The 14,014-nt window shown below is 38.1% G+C and overlaps 2 protein-coding genes across 2 annotated transcripts; one reads left to right on the plus strand and one right to left on the minus strand.

The window, feature by feature from the left end:
- Positions 1 to 3,757: 3,757 nt before the first annotated feature.
- On the minus strand, positions 3,758 to 7,815 carry LOC136815550 (flagellar attachment zone protein 1-like). The gene is made up of 4 exons (XM_067072002.1): positions 7,778 to 7,815; positions 6,120 to 6,174; positions 4,902 to 5,914; positions 3,758 to 3,837 (listed from the first exon to the last, which is right to left on the minus strand). Exons 1-3 carry the CDS (start codon positions 7,813 to 7,815, stop codon positions 4,961 to 4,963), a joined length of 1,047 nt encoding a protein of 348 aa, XP_066928103.1. The 3' UTR covers positions 3,758 to 3,837; positions 4,902 to 4,960.
- Positions 7,816 to 8,561: 746 nt separating this feature from the next.
- On the plus strand, positions 8,562 to 9,750 carry LOC136815551 (uncharacterized; the record flags this gene model as incomplete). The annotated part of the gene is given in 1 exon segment (XM_067072004.1): positions 8,562 to 9,750. A coding segment is annotated over 1 exon segment (1,189 nt), but the record flags the coding sequence as incomplete, so codon positions are not given.
- Between the last annotated feature and the right edge of the window lie 4,264 nt (positions 9,751 to 14,014).

Consider the following 14,014-nt stretch of genomic DNA (forward strand, 5'->3'; position numbering starts at 1 on the left):
ATCTCAAATTCATCCCTAAACACAATTTTTTTGTATAAGAATTCTTTTTATAAGAGTCACACGGTTTAAATCTAAAAAATATTAAGAATTTTCAAAGAATGAATAATATTATTTTTAGCTTTAAAAACATTTGTTCGATTTTTTTAGAATACAATAACCGACATTTTAATTAACTGATACAACAACAAAATCTATAATACCAAGGTTAGGCATATCACTTAGCTCCTAAAATAAACATTTTCCCCGCTCAAGTCCCTTATTATAACATCTCTATAATAAATACATCACATCAGTAATGTATTTAGTCAGTAGTAAGACATCGAATGTAGATTCTACCATTCTTAATATAACCTTTCTCAATCAGCTTGGTAGTATTCATTGGTAGTGAGAAATGTTTGACCACTTTCACTTTCGATCTCTCAGCCTTGGTGACCGGAATTGTAACAGAACCAACGATATTCTCGTGAATCAATAACAGCTCCGGCTTAACTTGACTTAATACAGATAGCCAAATCTTAACTGGATTTAAGTCCACTTGGACAAAGGACATCTTCCAAAACCCTTTACGAACTCGATCGCGGTACAAATACAAACGCGCTTTGCCCATAGACCCAGATCGAAACTCAATTGAACTTTGTACATCTTTGCTGCGTCTTGTTTCCAAGATTCGCGTAGCATTTAATTGCCAAATAAAACGACCGTTCATTAGATTCTTGTTCTGCACCGAATCTACCAAGAACTGCAAACGATTTTCGTGCGTTACCAGTTGCGACTGATTCGTGTAATACGCTCGTAAATAATCCTCGTAAAATTTACGAACGGTTGATATATCTAGCCTGACCATTGATTCCACTTGATCTTCATGCAGGCTAGTTAGGCGTTGCGTTACATTTGATACAAATCCTTCGTACTCCAGACTTAGATCTTTTAAAGCTGACCGCCCTTTTGTTTGGCTTAAATTGAACTTGGCTTTCTCCAAAATTTCAAAATATTTTTGTCGTACAAAATCAACCAGAGCTCCTGCTCGGTTCAACATTCGATATTCGCTGAAACTCATTTCTTCGGTCACTCGCCTCCAAACATTATTGGTAATATCATTGACCATACCAACTAAAACCACCACGCTATCGATTGAGAATTCCCTCAGTGATCGGTCATCAAATGACGTAATGTTTCTTTTGATTTCATCACGTGATTGTTCAATCAGCCAATGAAAACGTCGATCCATCTCTACAATGGTTCGGTTCATCTCGCGATAAAAAGATGGGATCATTTCGGCCGCTTCCTTTTCTTGCGATTGAAGCTCATGTAGATGGATCCTTATGTTGTATTCATGAAATTCACTTAGACGATGAAAACCGGCCTCAAATGTTTCAGTGCTCTTTTGAATGTCCTGTGACAAAAGACGATCGAAGCGGTTTCCACATGCTGTAGAGTCGTAAGATGGAGTATTTTCCATGGTGTAAAACAACTTTGCCGTCATCAGGTATATCGATATTAAGGCGACAAAAAATCCGATTTTCAGGTAGGTTTGATTTTCGAAATGAATGAGGTTTTTGAATTTAGTTAGAGCAGTTGTTTCCTCGCTTTGACTGCGTCGTGATCTTTTACGCTGGACTTTAGGAGTATTCCCACCGGTGCCAGAGCTTGGTGTGCGCGAATGGCAAGCACTCGTGGCGTGCCTTTCAGGAGATGACGTATGGTTAGGTGTAATGTTGTTTTCGATGAAATCCATTTTCGAACGAAGTGATGTTAAACTATCCAGCATGTTGAGCATCACATTGTTTTGAAAATTGTCGTGTTGTGATTGGTTGAAAGAATGATGGTTATTGGAACTGCTTGATGCCGAGTTGTTAAAACCGTGCTGTTTTTTACCCTAGAGTTATAAATGAGATGAAAGAGTCATTAATTTCCGTATTCCTCTAATATATCTATTCTTCAAAAAATCTTGTCAACAAAGATACTTTCCCAAACTAAAACAAAAATAGAGTTGAAATTTTTTAGGTTTAAAATACTTTCTTGTGATTTAGGGAGTGCATGATTCTCCCGGAGGGGGAGGGCACTCGATTCAAAAACGACCGTACGTGGGGCCCAAAATAAAGGCCTTACAGTGCAGAAGACATTTAGCCAAATTTGAGCAAATTTGTCGAAAAATCTACCCTTACGGTAAGTTTTCTTAAAAGTTTTGTCTCATCCTTTGCTTATTTGGACATTTACAGTGTACTTTGGGAAGAAAAAGGACCATTAAGGGCCGCACGCACGTACGATTGTGCCCCCGCGGATAGTTCTTAAACATCAACGTTCTTTAAAAACAGATCAAGATCAAGAATTATTAATATATTCATAAAGATGTAAAGTGTGATTTGCTTTTCTAGCTATCATTTAACATAAATGGTCAGAATAATTTTGTGAAGGCCAAAAGAATACTTCTTACGAATGTTAATGCTCTTCTGTTGGGATGGTAACCTGTACCCTTTGCGCATGACAGTAAATGCTCCTAAAAATAGAGGTAAGGAAACATGGCGATTAAAATCAAGAAATTGGACAATAAAAAAATGTAGTGTTTCCAGAATGCGGGTGAAGGAAAAAAGCTCTCATGCAGCAGGCCGGAAAAAATATTTCTTTTGCTATTTTTGATAACTTAAGATCATTGAAATAGAATTTTACTTCTAATACAAAGCATTTGAATACGACACATTCGGCCTTCAAGGACCTAGCTTATTACCATCTTGATGACCCCAATTACATCAACCATGACACTATCCTGTACCTTAATGTGTATTTGTCGGAGACAGTGCTTTTCCTTTGGGGATAGACTGCCTTAAACCCTCCATTCAACAGGACCTTTCCCTCAGAAGTCGTGTATTTAATTATCATAGTGTCCTTAGGGTCTCAGCCCTCAGGGAAAAAAGCAGGTGACCCCTTCTACCTCATCCCTCCAGAAAATTCAAAATTTCCCAGACCCCCTTCCCCCCCCCATTTTTGGAGATTTGTGGGAACCGGTACTCTGGACCATCTGACACATTGAAAGGGAAAAAGTCTTAAACTAAGGTTTGTTGCCCCATTTTTGGAACATTTTAAAAATCTCTAGCCCCCCAGTAAAAGAGGGGGGGGGCTGGACACTATGATTATCACTTATCACGTTTCCGTAGAATCTCTGAAAATGCATTTGGTCCTATGTCTTAAGAAGATTTAGAATTTTCCTCTACAAGAATCTTGACAAAGTGGGAAAAATCACCTTATCTGTACTACTGGTGCTACAGAATTACCTACGGGAGATGTTTTCTGAATCTTACACACCAGAAGGTTTTATCGACACAGTATACGAGGAAACTTGCCCTGAAAATAGTTTGATTTTAATCGAATTTTCAAAAATAATCGAACGATAGAAGTGTGACGTTAATCAGATATAAATTTTATTATATTTAGTGAGGATACGCACTTCATTTTAACAGCCAACTTTGTGCCGACTTTCTGCCTACTCTAACAATTAGAATAGGCAGGGCAGAAAGTCGGCCGTCTAAACTAGAGCTAAGAAAAAATAATGATAATGTTCGAAGATTTTTTTCTATTATTATATACCTGTAGGCAAAAACAGCCATTGAATAATTACCATGATATACCATGGCTATTATACCACGGTATTACAGGATGCAATTAAACGATTAATTGCTCTCTTTGAGAAAAAATAACAACCTATCGTGCAATTATGAAATATTAATTCTGCCTCACCTCCAATTGGTTGACTTCACCGACCCATTGACAACCTGTATCCTCGTTCGAACAATAAACTTGTATTGATAATATCAATCGGTGTAACATGACATTTGAAAAAATCTTTAAAAAAACGAAACAATTAATAAAGTTATGGTTTTCAGAGGGGCCCCTGCTGGGATGGAAGTCATGATATTCACGATGATATGTTCTAAACGGAAGCATTTAAAATAGCTCGGACTTTTGCCACCAATTTTGGATTCAAAATTAGTGACAAATACCCGGTCTTTTTTTTGTGCTTCCGTATAAAACATTACGTCATGAATGAATACCACGAATTATGCTTCTGGATACCTCCAAAATAAAATGGAAATTGAGCAAGTAAGACACTTTTCATTTGACAATATTTGAAAATATTTTCAAAGTGGTCCTGATAAGGTTCGGGAGATTGGGCTCTTCCAGAAAAAAATTGAATATGCTGGCTGAAACATATTTTGGAAATTTACTCCCCGGACAACCGATCTCAACCCAGTTGAGAGTCAGTCAGTTGACCCCCCCCCGGACATTCAAAATCACCCCGAATCAGAGCAAGTAAGCCCCTAAAAAAAGGTAAATTTTGCAGATTTTCCAATACCCCCGGACAAAATATCCAATATATATCCTCCACCACTTATGTACAAATATTTTCTGGAAGAACCCATTGGAATAAATCGAAACAAAGAGCAAAAGAGGGAAGAGGGATGATTTATAGCGTACAAATGACTCATTATGTCGGCCATATATTTTCTGTCATACTTCAGTTTGTGTATCAGTCATATAAGTAAAATTGATAAAATCTGAAGACGGTCTATCGCAAACAAAAGATCGCATACAGAGAAAAAAAACAAAGCAAAAGATACATTCATATCTCTCATCGAAAAAATGGGCGGTTTTATTATTTAAAAAAAAACATTAAAACCGCGACGATATCATTAAGCAAAATTTACGAGGTTTACAAGTCGTGCAATGAATTAACAACAAGAGCTGTCTCAGAGACGTATGAATCCGAGGAAGATTTGAATTACATATGACATTTCCAGCTGATGAAACAAAGGTTTTAGTTTCGAATGATGGAAAATTCGAATTATAGAGGTTCGGATTAGAGGGAGGTAACTGTATCTGTGTATTGTAAGAAAAGTTGATTATACCTTTAATCGATATGAGTAAATAATTGTGTATTGATTTGGTCATTTTAGTCACGTTCGTGTCACGTCGTGTTACGGTCACTGTCGTTGGCCACACGGTCACTGTCGTTGGCTACACGGTCACTGTCGTTGGCCACACGGTCATTGTCGTTGGCTACACGATCACTGTCGTTGGCTACACGGTCACTATCGTTGGCCACATGGTCATTGTCGTTGGCCACACGGTCACTGTCGTTGGCCACACGGACACTGTCGTTGGCTACACGGTCACTGTCGTTGGCTACACGGTCACTGTCGTTGGCCACACGGTCATTGTCGTTGGCTACACGATCACTGTCGTTGGCCACACGGTCACTGTCGTTGGCCACACGGACACTGTCGTTGGCTACACGGTCACTGTCGTTGGCTACACGGTCACTGTCGTTGGCCACACGGTCATTGTCGTTGGCTACACGATCACTGTCGTTGGCCACACGGTCACTGTCGTTGGCCACACGGTCACTGTCGTTGGCCACACGGTCACTGTCGTTGGCCACACGGTCACTGTCGTTGGCTACACGGTCACTGTCGTTGGCCACACGGACACTGTCGTTGGCCACACGGTCACTGTCGTTGGTCACACGGACACTGTCGTTGGCCACACGGTCACTGTCGTTGGCCACACGGACACTGTCGTCGGCCACACGGTCACTGTCGTTGGCCACACGGTCACTGTCGTTGGCTACACGGTCACTGTCGTTAGCCACACGGTCACTGTCGTTGGCCACACGGTCACTGTCGTCGGCCACACGGTCATTGTCGTTGGCTACACGGTCACTGTCGTTGGCTACATGGTCATTGTCGTTGGCCACACGGTCACTGTCGTTGGTCACACGGTCACTGTCGTTGGCCACATGGTCATTGTCGTTGGCCACACGGTCACTGTCGTTGGCCACATGGTCATTGTCGTTGGCCACACGGTCACTGTCGTTGGCCACACGGTCACTGTCGTTGGCCACACGGTCACTGTCGGTTGGCTACATGGTCATTGTCGTTGGCCACACGGTCACTGTCGTTGGCTACATGGTCATTGTCGTTGGCCACACGGTCACTGTCGTTGGTCACACGGTCACTGTCGTTGGCCACACGGTCACTGTCGTTGGCCACACGGACACTGTCGTCGGCCACACGGTCACTGTCGTTGGCCACACGGTCGTCAAAAATTCGTAAGAAATTTATTACCTGGTTGTCTCTAACGATCTCACGACATTGTGGACACTGCAACTCTTTGACACCTCTGAAATTATGAAAAGGAAAACAATGGACTCTTTCAAATTCGGACCTCTATCACTTTCTATTATTCGAACTGAAACATTTTGCCCCCTTTCAGGTGGATAACTATAATAAGTACTCTCTGTAACTTGATACAAAACTCGCACACTCACAAGAAATTGAAACTTCTTCGACACAAGGAGACAATCAAGATACAGAGGTTCGAGTTACTAAACTGCATTTTTAAGCTTTTTAGCGACTCTCTCTCTCTAATTCGATTTTCAAGTGATTTTCGAATTAAAGAGAGTATTATATGGGTGATTTGCATGAAAATTTTCCAAAAGGCTGAAAAAATTCTTTTGGTGTTTTTGTATCTTCTAGGTTTCAGGTTTCAAGAAAAAAATAGTTTCATCGCACTTTACAAGTTGTTTTCATGTTTTCAATTTTTTCCACGGGTTTTACAGCTAAAACTTTGTTCCGTACGAGACAAAATTGTAGCCTCTCACTTTGAAGAGAAAATTTTAAATCAGAACCAAATAACTTTTGGGAAATCTTTATTAACCTTTTGACTTTCAGAAAGACTTAACTTTTTTATTCTAAAATAGGTCTATCAGAGTCTATGGGGGTATTTGTGGTATACACCATTGCACTTGAATAGGGGGGAAATCACTTTTTACCCCTCAATAACTTTCATTTATACAACAAACTTAAAAAATCTTGGATATCTAAAGAGGCAACTTAGTGTAGATTTACCATTACACTTAACTTACATTTACCATTTATATTTAAGTTCGAATTACAGAGAGATTCAAATAATAGAGGTTCGAATTAGAGAAAGTTGACTGTAATTAATTTTATTGATTACGGTGATGATATGGTATATTAAGCTCACATAACAACGACATTCCTCTATTCAACAAAAATAATTACTAAAGAGTGGAACATACTTTTTTTCTATAAAAACATCCAACGAACTCTTTAATTGGGGTATGGTCAAATTTCTAATATGATTAGATTGCTTTTATGTTTATGTGTACATAGTCGGGGGCTCTGGATAACCATTATATTTTTGTCGAGTTATTGGGTAGTTTTTAGTGGTTGTATTTTTGTAATTGTTGTGTTTATTTGTTTGTCGGATTGGAAAAAAAACATTTTAGAAAACTTTCTGTTAGCTCTGTGAGCCAAATATAAACTTTGTCAGGTTTTTGAGGTACAAGATGCGATACATTTTTGTAAGCAACAATTTTTTGTATGGATTTTTTCAAAAATACGGTTTTTGTTTATCTGTGTTATACAATCTTTCGTTTTCTTTTTAAAGATTTTTTTTAGATAAATATTTTCTTGGTTCATTATGGGTTCTGATAATTTTCTTAATGTTTTTGTCACAGCTTTAAGTTAAGTTTTCTGCGTGTTTTGTGTCGAGGCGGAAAGTGCTTTTTAATCAGATATAGAAAACTGTTTATGTATCTTATGTTTGTGGTAAAGGTCTGGGGCCATTTTAAATATTTTTCATCAAATAAAAACATTTGAAAATTGAAACAAGAAAAGTGTTACAATTTGATGAAAAAGTTGGCGGGTTGGCGGCCACTTGAAAAAAAGTTGAACTGCAACTTATTTATGTTACAGACCTTAACGCTTTTATCAAATGATGGCGGGGTTGAACCATGCTTCTTTTTCTGTTTTTGTTGTTTGTAACTTTGCGGTTGTTATCGATTGTTTCTTAGCTCAAAGTTATTTATCAGCTTTTTTTAAAAAGACATTTACATATTCTTTTTATAGAGTGATAGAAAATTCGTAGATTAAACTATAAAATGGAAGAAGAAATAAATATCAATCTAGAAGATTGGAAAAAGAAACGCCATAGAACTTTCATATCTTATTGCATTTTCGTATTGATCATTGGTTTAGAGTATGGCATTTTCCCATCTACGATATTGAGTTATTTGCAAGAGGGAGTCCATGCAGAAAATGCAGAAATCTGGTTCGGAGTGATATCAGCATCTTATTTTGCTATGTCAACCGCTGGATGTTTGACATTAACTCGTTATACCGATCGTACACGCAATGTGAAAAAGACTCTCATTATAGTATGTTTAATAGTTGCTTTCGGCAATTTTCTTTACTCTGTACCCTCTTACTAGTTTAGGTATAAACTTATTTCTTTTTTTATGATTCTTGTTGGCGAAAACGTTTAGAACTTCCCACCGTTCTGCTCGCTATAATATAGCGAGTTGAACCTGATTGGTCGAAAAAAACTGTTAAATATTTGTAATAATTATCGGAGCCGCGAACTCACTCACTAAACAATTATGCGCAATTATCTCATTTAACCGCGGATTTTTTTATCTTAGAAAGAGTAACCACGGTAAAACATATTAAAATCAAAACATTCAAATCAAAACAAAGTTGAAAATGGCGAAGCAGACAGAAAGTTGTGTTAAAGAATTTCTGGAATCTCTTCTTGGTGGTACAGACTTTAATGTTAAACAAAAACAGATAGAAGCTGTTGATAGTATTTTGAGAGGAAAGGATACACTTTGTGTTCTGCCAACAGGATATGGGAAGAGTCTCATCTATCAAATGTTACCAGTTTGTTTTGAAAAGTTTCACCATATCAAGAAACCAATGATCATTGTTTTATCACCATTACTGTCATTGATATCAGATCAGGTGAACTCTGCAAAGAAACTCCCTGAAGTTCTTTCTCTCAAACCAACAACACTAGACTTTGAGAAGTATTCTGAGATCGCTTCTGGTCAATATAACCTTTTGATTGGTACTCCTGAAAGTTTTCTCAACGTGAAAAAATGGAGAGACATGCTAAGCAGTGAGACATTTGCTGAAAGAACTGTCTGTTTGGTGGTTGATGAAGTACACAAAGTGACATGGGGTGAATGTGATAAATCATCAAAACCCTTTCGAGAGGCTTTCAAACGAATCAACGAACTTCGTTCGGTTATCAAAGAAAATCTACCAATCCTTGCCCTTAGTGCAACTGTCGATGTTGATATCACTAAACTACTGAAAGCCTCTTGTTCCATGGGCCAATCTATGAATGTTATAACCGAAGTGATTGATAGAAAGAATATAACACTCCACAAAATCAAGCTAAATCAACGCTCTTCGAAACCGCTATATTGGGTATTGCATGGTTTGAAGGATTATGCAGAAGCGGCTCCAAAAATTGTTATCTACTGTAGGACAGTAATACTTGCTGGCTGGTTGTATGATGAGTTTCTCATGAGTGAAATTCTACCAAAAGATATTTTACGTAAACATGTACAAATATATCACTCAACTTCTTTCGATGACGAAAAAATAACCATCCTAAATGCCTTGAAAGAGGAAACTGATATTCGTGTTATTTTGGCAACAAGTGCTTTGGGATGTGGTGTTGACATGAAAAGTGTTCATTTTGTGATCAATTTTGGACCAGCATATGACACTGTTGATTTTTGTCAACAAATTGGTAGAGCAGGTCGTTCTGGGACTATGACGATGTGCCATGCAATTCTGTACTCTTTCCCTAGATGTGGCAGAGTAACACAAAACATGAGAGATTACATGGATCACCAGGAATGTTTACGTATTAAACTGTTTACCCCATTCAACCCACCCGAAGTAAATATACAACCCTTATCACCTAAACATTATTGCTGCACACTTTGTTCTAAAGTTTGTGAATGTGAACTTTGTGATGGAAAAACCAACCCACAAACACCTTTTTTTTTTGAGTTAGACGAAGAAAGTCCTCCTAATAGAATTAGAGATGTCACGAAAGATGACGAGGATTTAGTCAAAGCCTTGCTAATAGAGTACCAGGAAAGATCAACTCCAAATAAAGCAATTCTTATCCAACACCAGCTCATTTCCAATTTGGCACCAAGCGTGATGGAAGAAATTATATCATTTTTACCCTTTATAGACTCTGTCAAAACAATTTCTGCCCACTTACCAATCATCGATAAAGAGCTTATTTTTGAGCTTATGGTAATAATAAATAACGTTTTTGACGATGTGGAAGTCCCAGATAAAAACGATTTTGAGGATACGTTTTTCAAACTTTGTATAGCTGATACTTCAAATGAACAGTATCTTTTTAGTGAGGATGATTTTGATTACAACTGTCTGCTGTTTGATTGACTTGCTTTATACTTATAGACTATATTTAATTTGACTGGAAATAATTTTAATTTTATATTAACAAGTTTAACATCTTTTCAATAACCAGTAATTAGTATAAAATTTTAAAAAGCTAAAAAATATATTTTACAGATAAACAAGATACAAATAGGTTCTACTAGATATAAGATAATTTCTTTATCATAAGCCAACAAGAATCATAAAAAAAGAAAGAAATAAGTTTATACCTAAACTACCCTCTTACGCGTTCGTTATCTTGATTGCGCGTTTGATTCAAGGTCTTGCCGACTCGTTGTTATCAATCGTCCAAGGAGAAATTATTCGACATTACGACGACAGCGAAGAGCAATCGAAAAAGATTGCAATGTGTACCATGTGTTATTATATTAGTTATATTGGCAGCCCAATTGTTACTTCTGTATTTAGTGGAGTTGATTTCACGATTTTTGGCGCCCGATTCAAGGTGTATAATTTCCCGTTCTTTTTAGTGGGACTTCTGTGGGCTTCATTCGTCCTCGTCATTGTGTTTTTTGTATCGGATCTTTCGGAAAAAAATTGTAAATTTGAAAATACCAACGAAATTAATTCCCAAGAGGACGAGAAGAAAAAGCCAAGCAAACAATCGGCGGAAAAATTGAAGTCAAAAAGTATATTCACAAACCCTCGTGTCAATTTTATCATTCTAATGACATTTGTATGCGGTTATTTCGCAGCATGTTTCAACGCAATGCAAATGCCTACAATTTCTAGACAATTATACAACATACCTATTCATTACATAGGAATGATTTTCAATCTGGAATCCGTCGCGTTCGCTGTCACCATGTACATCACCAATAAAATTAAAAATGAGAATAAAGTAGTTTATCTGATGGTAATCGGTATGTGTTTTATGATCGTTGGTCTACAAGCAATGACCATGTCAATCCTTTACCGCCACTACAGGACAATCGGTATATTTTTTTTTTTTTTTTTTTTTTTTTTTTTTTTTTTTTCTCCAAGCCACTAAATCATGATTCAAAATAAATAAACAACACAAAAATTTGATTTTATTCAAACAAAGCTTTTCGAGTCTTAACTGCTCATCATCAGGTTAAAAATGACATTTCTAGGTTGAAAAATGTATCTACATATCATACAAAAAATTGATTCTAGGATAAAAGGCTAATTAAAAGGGTCTATTAAAACAATATAAAACAATAAAAGAATTTTCAAAGGAGGCAATAAATCGTAAATCGTGAATTCGTAATTAAAGACACACAAACTTTCCCACACTTACTGAAAGAACTTCCCGCGTTAAAACATGATGAAGAAGAAGTTAGTTATGATGTAGAATCACTCTTTACAAGTGTCCCGATAAAAGACACTATTGATTTTATTTGCACTGAAATTTACACTGAAAATAAACTAAAACCCATTTGCAAAGGGCATACAGGAAAACTGGGAGGCGGGAGGCGGGAGGCTGAACCGGGAGCCGGGAGTCGGGAGGCTGAAATCGAAAGTGGGAGGCGGGAGGCTGAAAACGAAAGTGGGAGGCGGGAGGCTAAATCGAAAGTGGGAGGCGGGAGGCGGGAGGCTGAAAACGAAAGTGGGAGGCGGGAGGCTGAAATTGAAAGTGGGAGGCGGGAGGCGGGAGGCTGAAAACGAAAGTGGGAGGCGGGAGGCTGAAATTGAAAGTGGGGGGTGGGAGGCTAAAATCGAAAGTGGGAGGCGGGGGCTGAAAACGAAAGTGGGAGGCGGGAGGCTAAAATCGAAAGTGGGAGGCGGGAGGCGGGAGGCTGAAAACGAAAGTGGGAGGCGGGAGGCTGAAAACAAAAGTGGGAGGCGGGAGGCTGAAAACAAAAGTGGGAGGCGGGAGGCTGAAACAAAAGTGGGAGGCGGGAGGCTGAAAACAAAAGTGAGAGGCTCAATTATAAGGCCACGCACAAACGTTTTTGGTCAAGGGATAGGTAACAAAGAGCTGAGAAAAATCAGATCATTTATTTTTTATAAACACACACAATCCATCAAAAAAAATATTTCAAATAGTATGTTATCATCCGTTTCCGTTCAAAAAAAGTGTTTCCCCGATTTACGTTTTCGGCAAAACATTCCCGAACGGATTTCTAGAACCTAGCATCGCTTATGGCTAGCGCTAAGCAAGTATTAGTTGTAATTCTGATCGGAATACTCTCAAATGATTACGCCAGTATCGACAAAATAACAATGAAAATCCTTTGTATGCGCGAATGAAAATGTTTTACGCAATTACATTACGTCATTTTTTATTACTTTTTATGGTAATATAAAAACATTTGCTCTCGAAAGACAGATACGGTTAATTAGCTCAGACGGTAGAGCATCAGATATCAGGTCAGATGGTCCAGGGTTCGATTCCCCCATAAGTATTTTTTTCTTTCCTAAACTAATCTATCCACAGGGATCAAAAATATTTCAGACCTAATCAAAAATATTGATTTTTCAAGCACGGAGGACGAGAAATTTATCTTTGTAAATAGCAGATCTTGTTGTTGTCCTTTAATCTTTTGATACTTTTGACCCGGGGGGGGGGGGGTACTAAGGCAAAATGGGTTACGGGGATGCTCCGCTGGTCAGGATACCTTTTTTAACCTCCACGAGTCCCTGGTAGGGTCGCAAAAACACCAAAATAGAAAAATCAGTCCCTCGTAGGGTGCCTATTTTTGGAAAATTTGGGGAAAAAGTAGAAAATTTGAGAAAATTTTGGAATTTCAGTCCCATTCAGGGTCACTTTTTTCGCAAATTTCGAGTCCCACGTAGGGTCCATTTTTCGAACCTCGGCGGAGCACCCCCGTCGGTCGACAAGGGTAGTACCCCCCCCCGGGACTTTTGATACAATTTTCATCCAAAATCTGTCTTTGAATCACAAAGTTCCAATACACTTTCCTCGAGATATACATGGGGGATATTGGCAAAAAGGGGTACGGATGCTCCGGGGGGGGGGGGGGGGTACTAGGTTTGCAAGGTGACAGGTATGTCCGAGGCAAAAATCGAAAATCGCCCCTTTGAGAGACAAAATTTTGATGATTTTGGGACCCTTTGAGAGATTTTTTCCCTAAATTTAGTTTAAAAGTCTGTACTAGACGGACACGGTCCTCCGCCTAAGTGTTAAAAATTGGTTGGCTAGTCAGACAGGCTAATAACGTTTTTTCTGAAACAAATATTCTTTTGACACTTTTTGCCGGACAAAATCGGTTCGGAAAAACTGGAGCAACCTTCGATTGCCTTATCGGACTTTTTAGCTGTTGGACTAGAACATGTCGGATGCATGACTTTTGAAGACTCCTCCCCCCAGTTTGTGAAATCATCATTCTGAGCAGTTTTCCAAGAGAAAAATAAATAAAATCTGTATTTCCAATTAAATAAGACAGGCTATGAATTTTCGCATAGGAAATTGATTTTCTGTGTGTTTCTCAAGGGAATAATAATCTTCTTTTTCAAAAAGAAAAATTCAACTAATGATTGCTCAAGGAATTTCAGTTATTTTGTATTTTTTGCAAGGGAAATACCTTTTCTTTCAAAAGAAAATCAATAAAGTGCTGTGATTTTCCTTGGAGAATACGACAGAAATGATTTCCTTTGCAAATTAGCTATAGGGAACAATTGATTTTCCTTGAAAAATACGTGAAAATTGATTTTCCTGGGAAAGAACGGAACAAAGGATTTTCCTTGGAAAATACGCAACAACTAATTTTCCTCAGAAA

Source organism: Clytia hemisphaerica, unplaced genomic scaffold (genome assembly GCF_902728285.1).
Source record: "Clytia hemisphaerica strain Z4C2 unplaced genomic scaffold, Clytia hemisphaerica genome assembly, whole genome shotgun sequence".
In the NCBI taxonomy this organism is placed as follows: domain Eukaryota; kingdom Metazoa; phylum Cnidaria; class Hydrozoa; order Leptothecata; family Clytiidae; genus Clytia; species Clytia hemisphaerica.

Bases quoted from the DNA above. Each gene is read 5' to 3' on its own strand.
- LOC136815550 (XM_067072002.1), bottom strand. From the start codon at position 7,815: ATGGTTCAACCCCGCCATCATTTGATAAAAGCGTTAAG. The intron at 6,175-7,777 runs GTCTGTAACATA...TCATAATTTCAG, and splicing joins CATTTGATAAAAGCGTTAAG to AGGTGTCAAAGAGTTGCAGT. The intron at 5,915-6,119 runs GTAATAAATTTC...ATGACCATGTAG, and splicing joins AGATCGTTAGAGACAACCAG to CCAACCGACAGTGACCGTGT.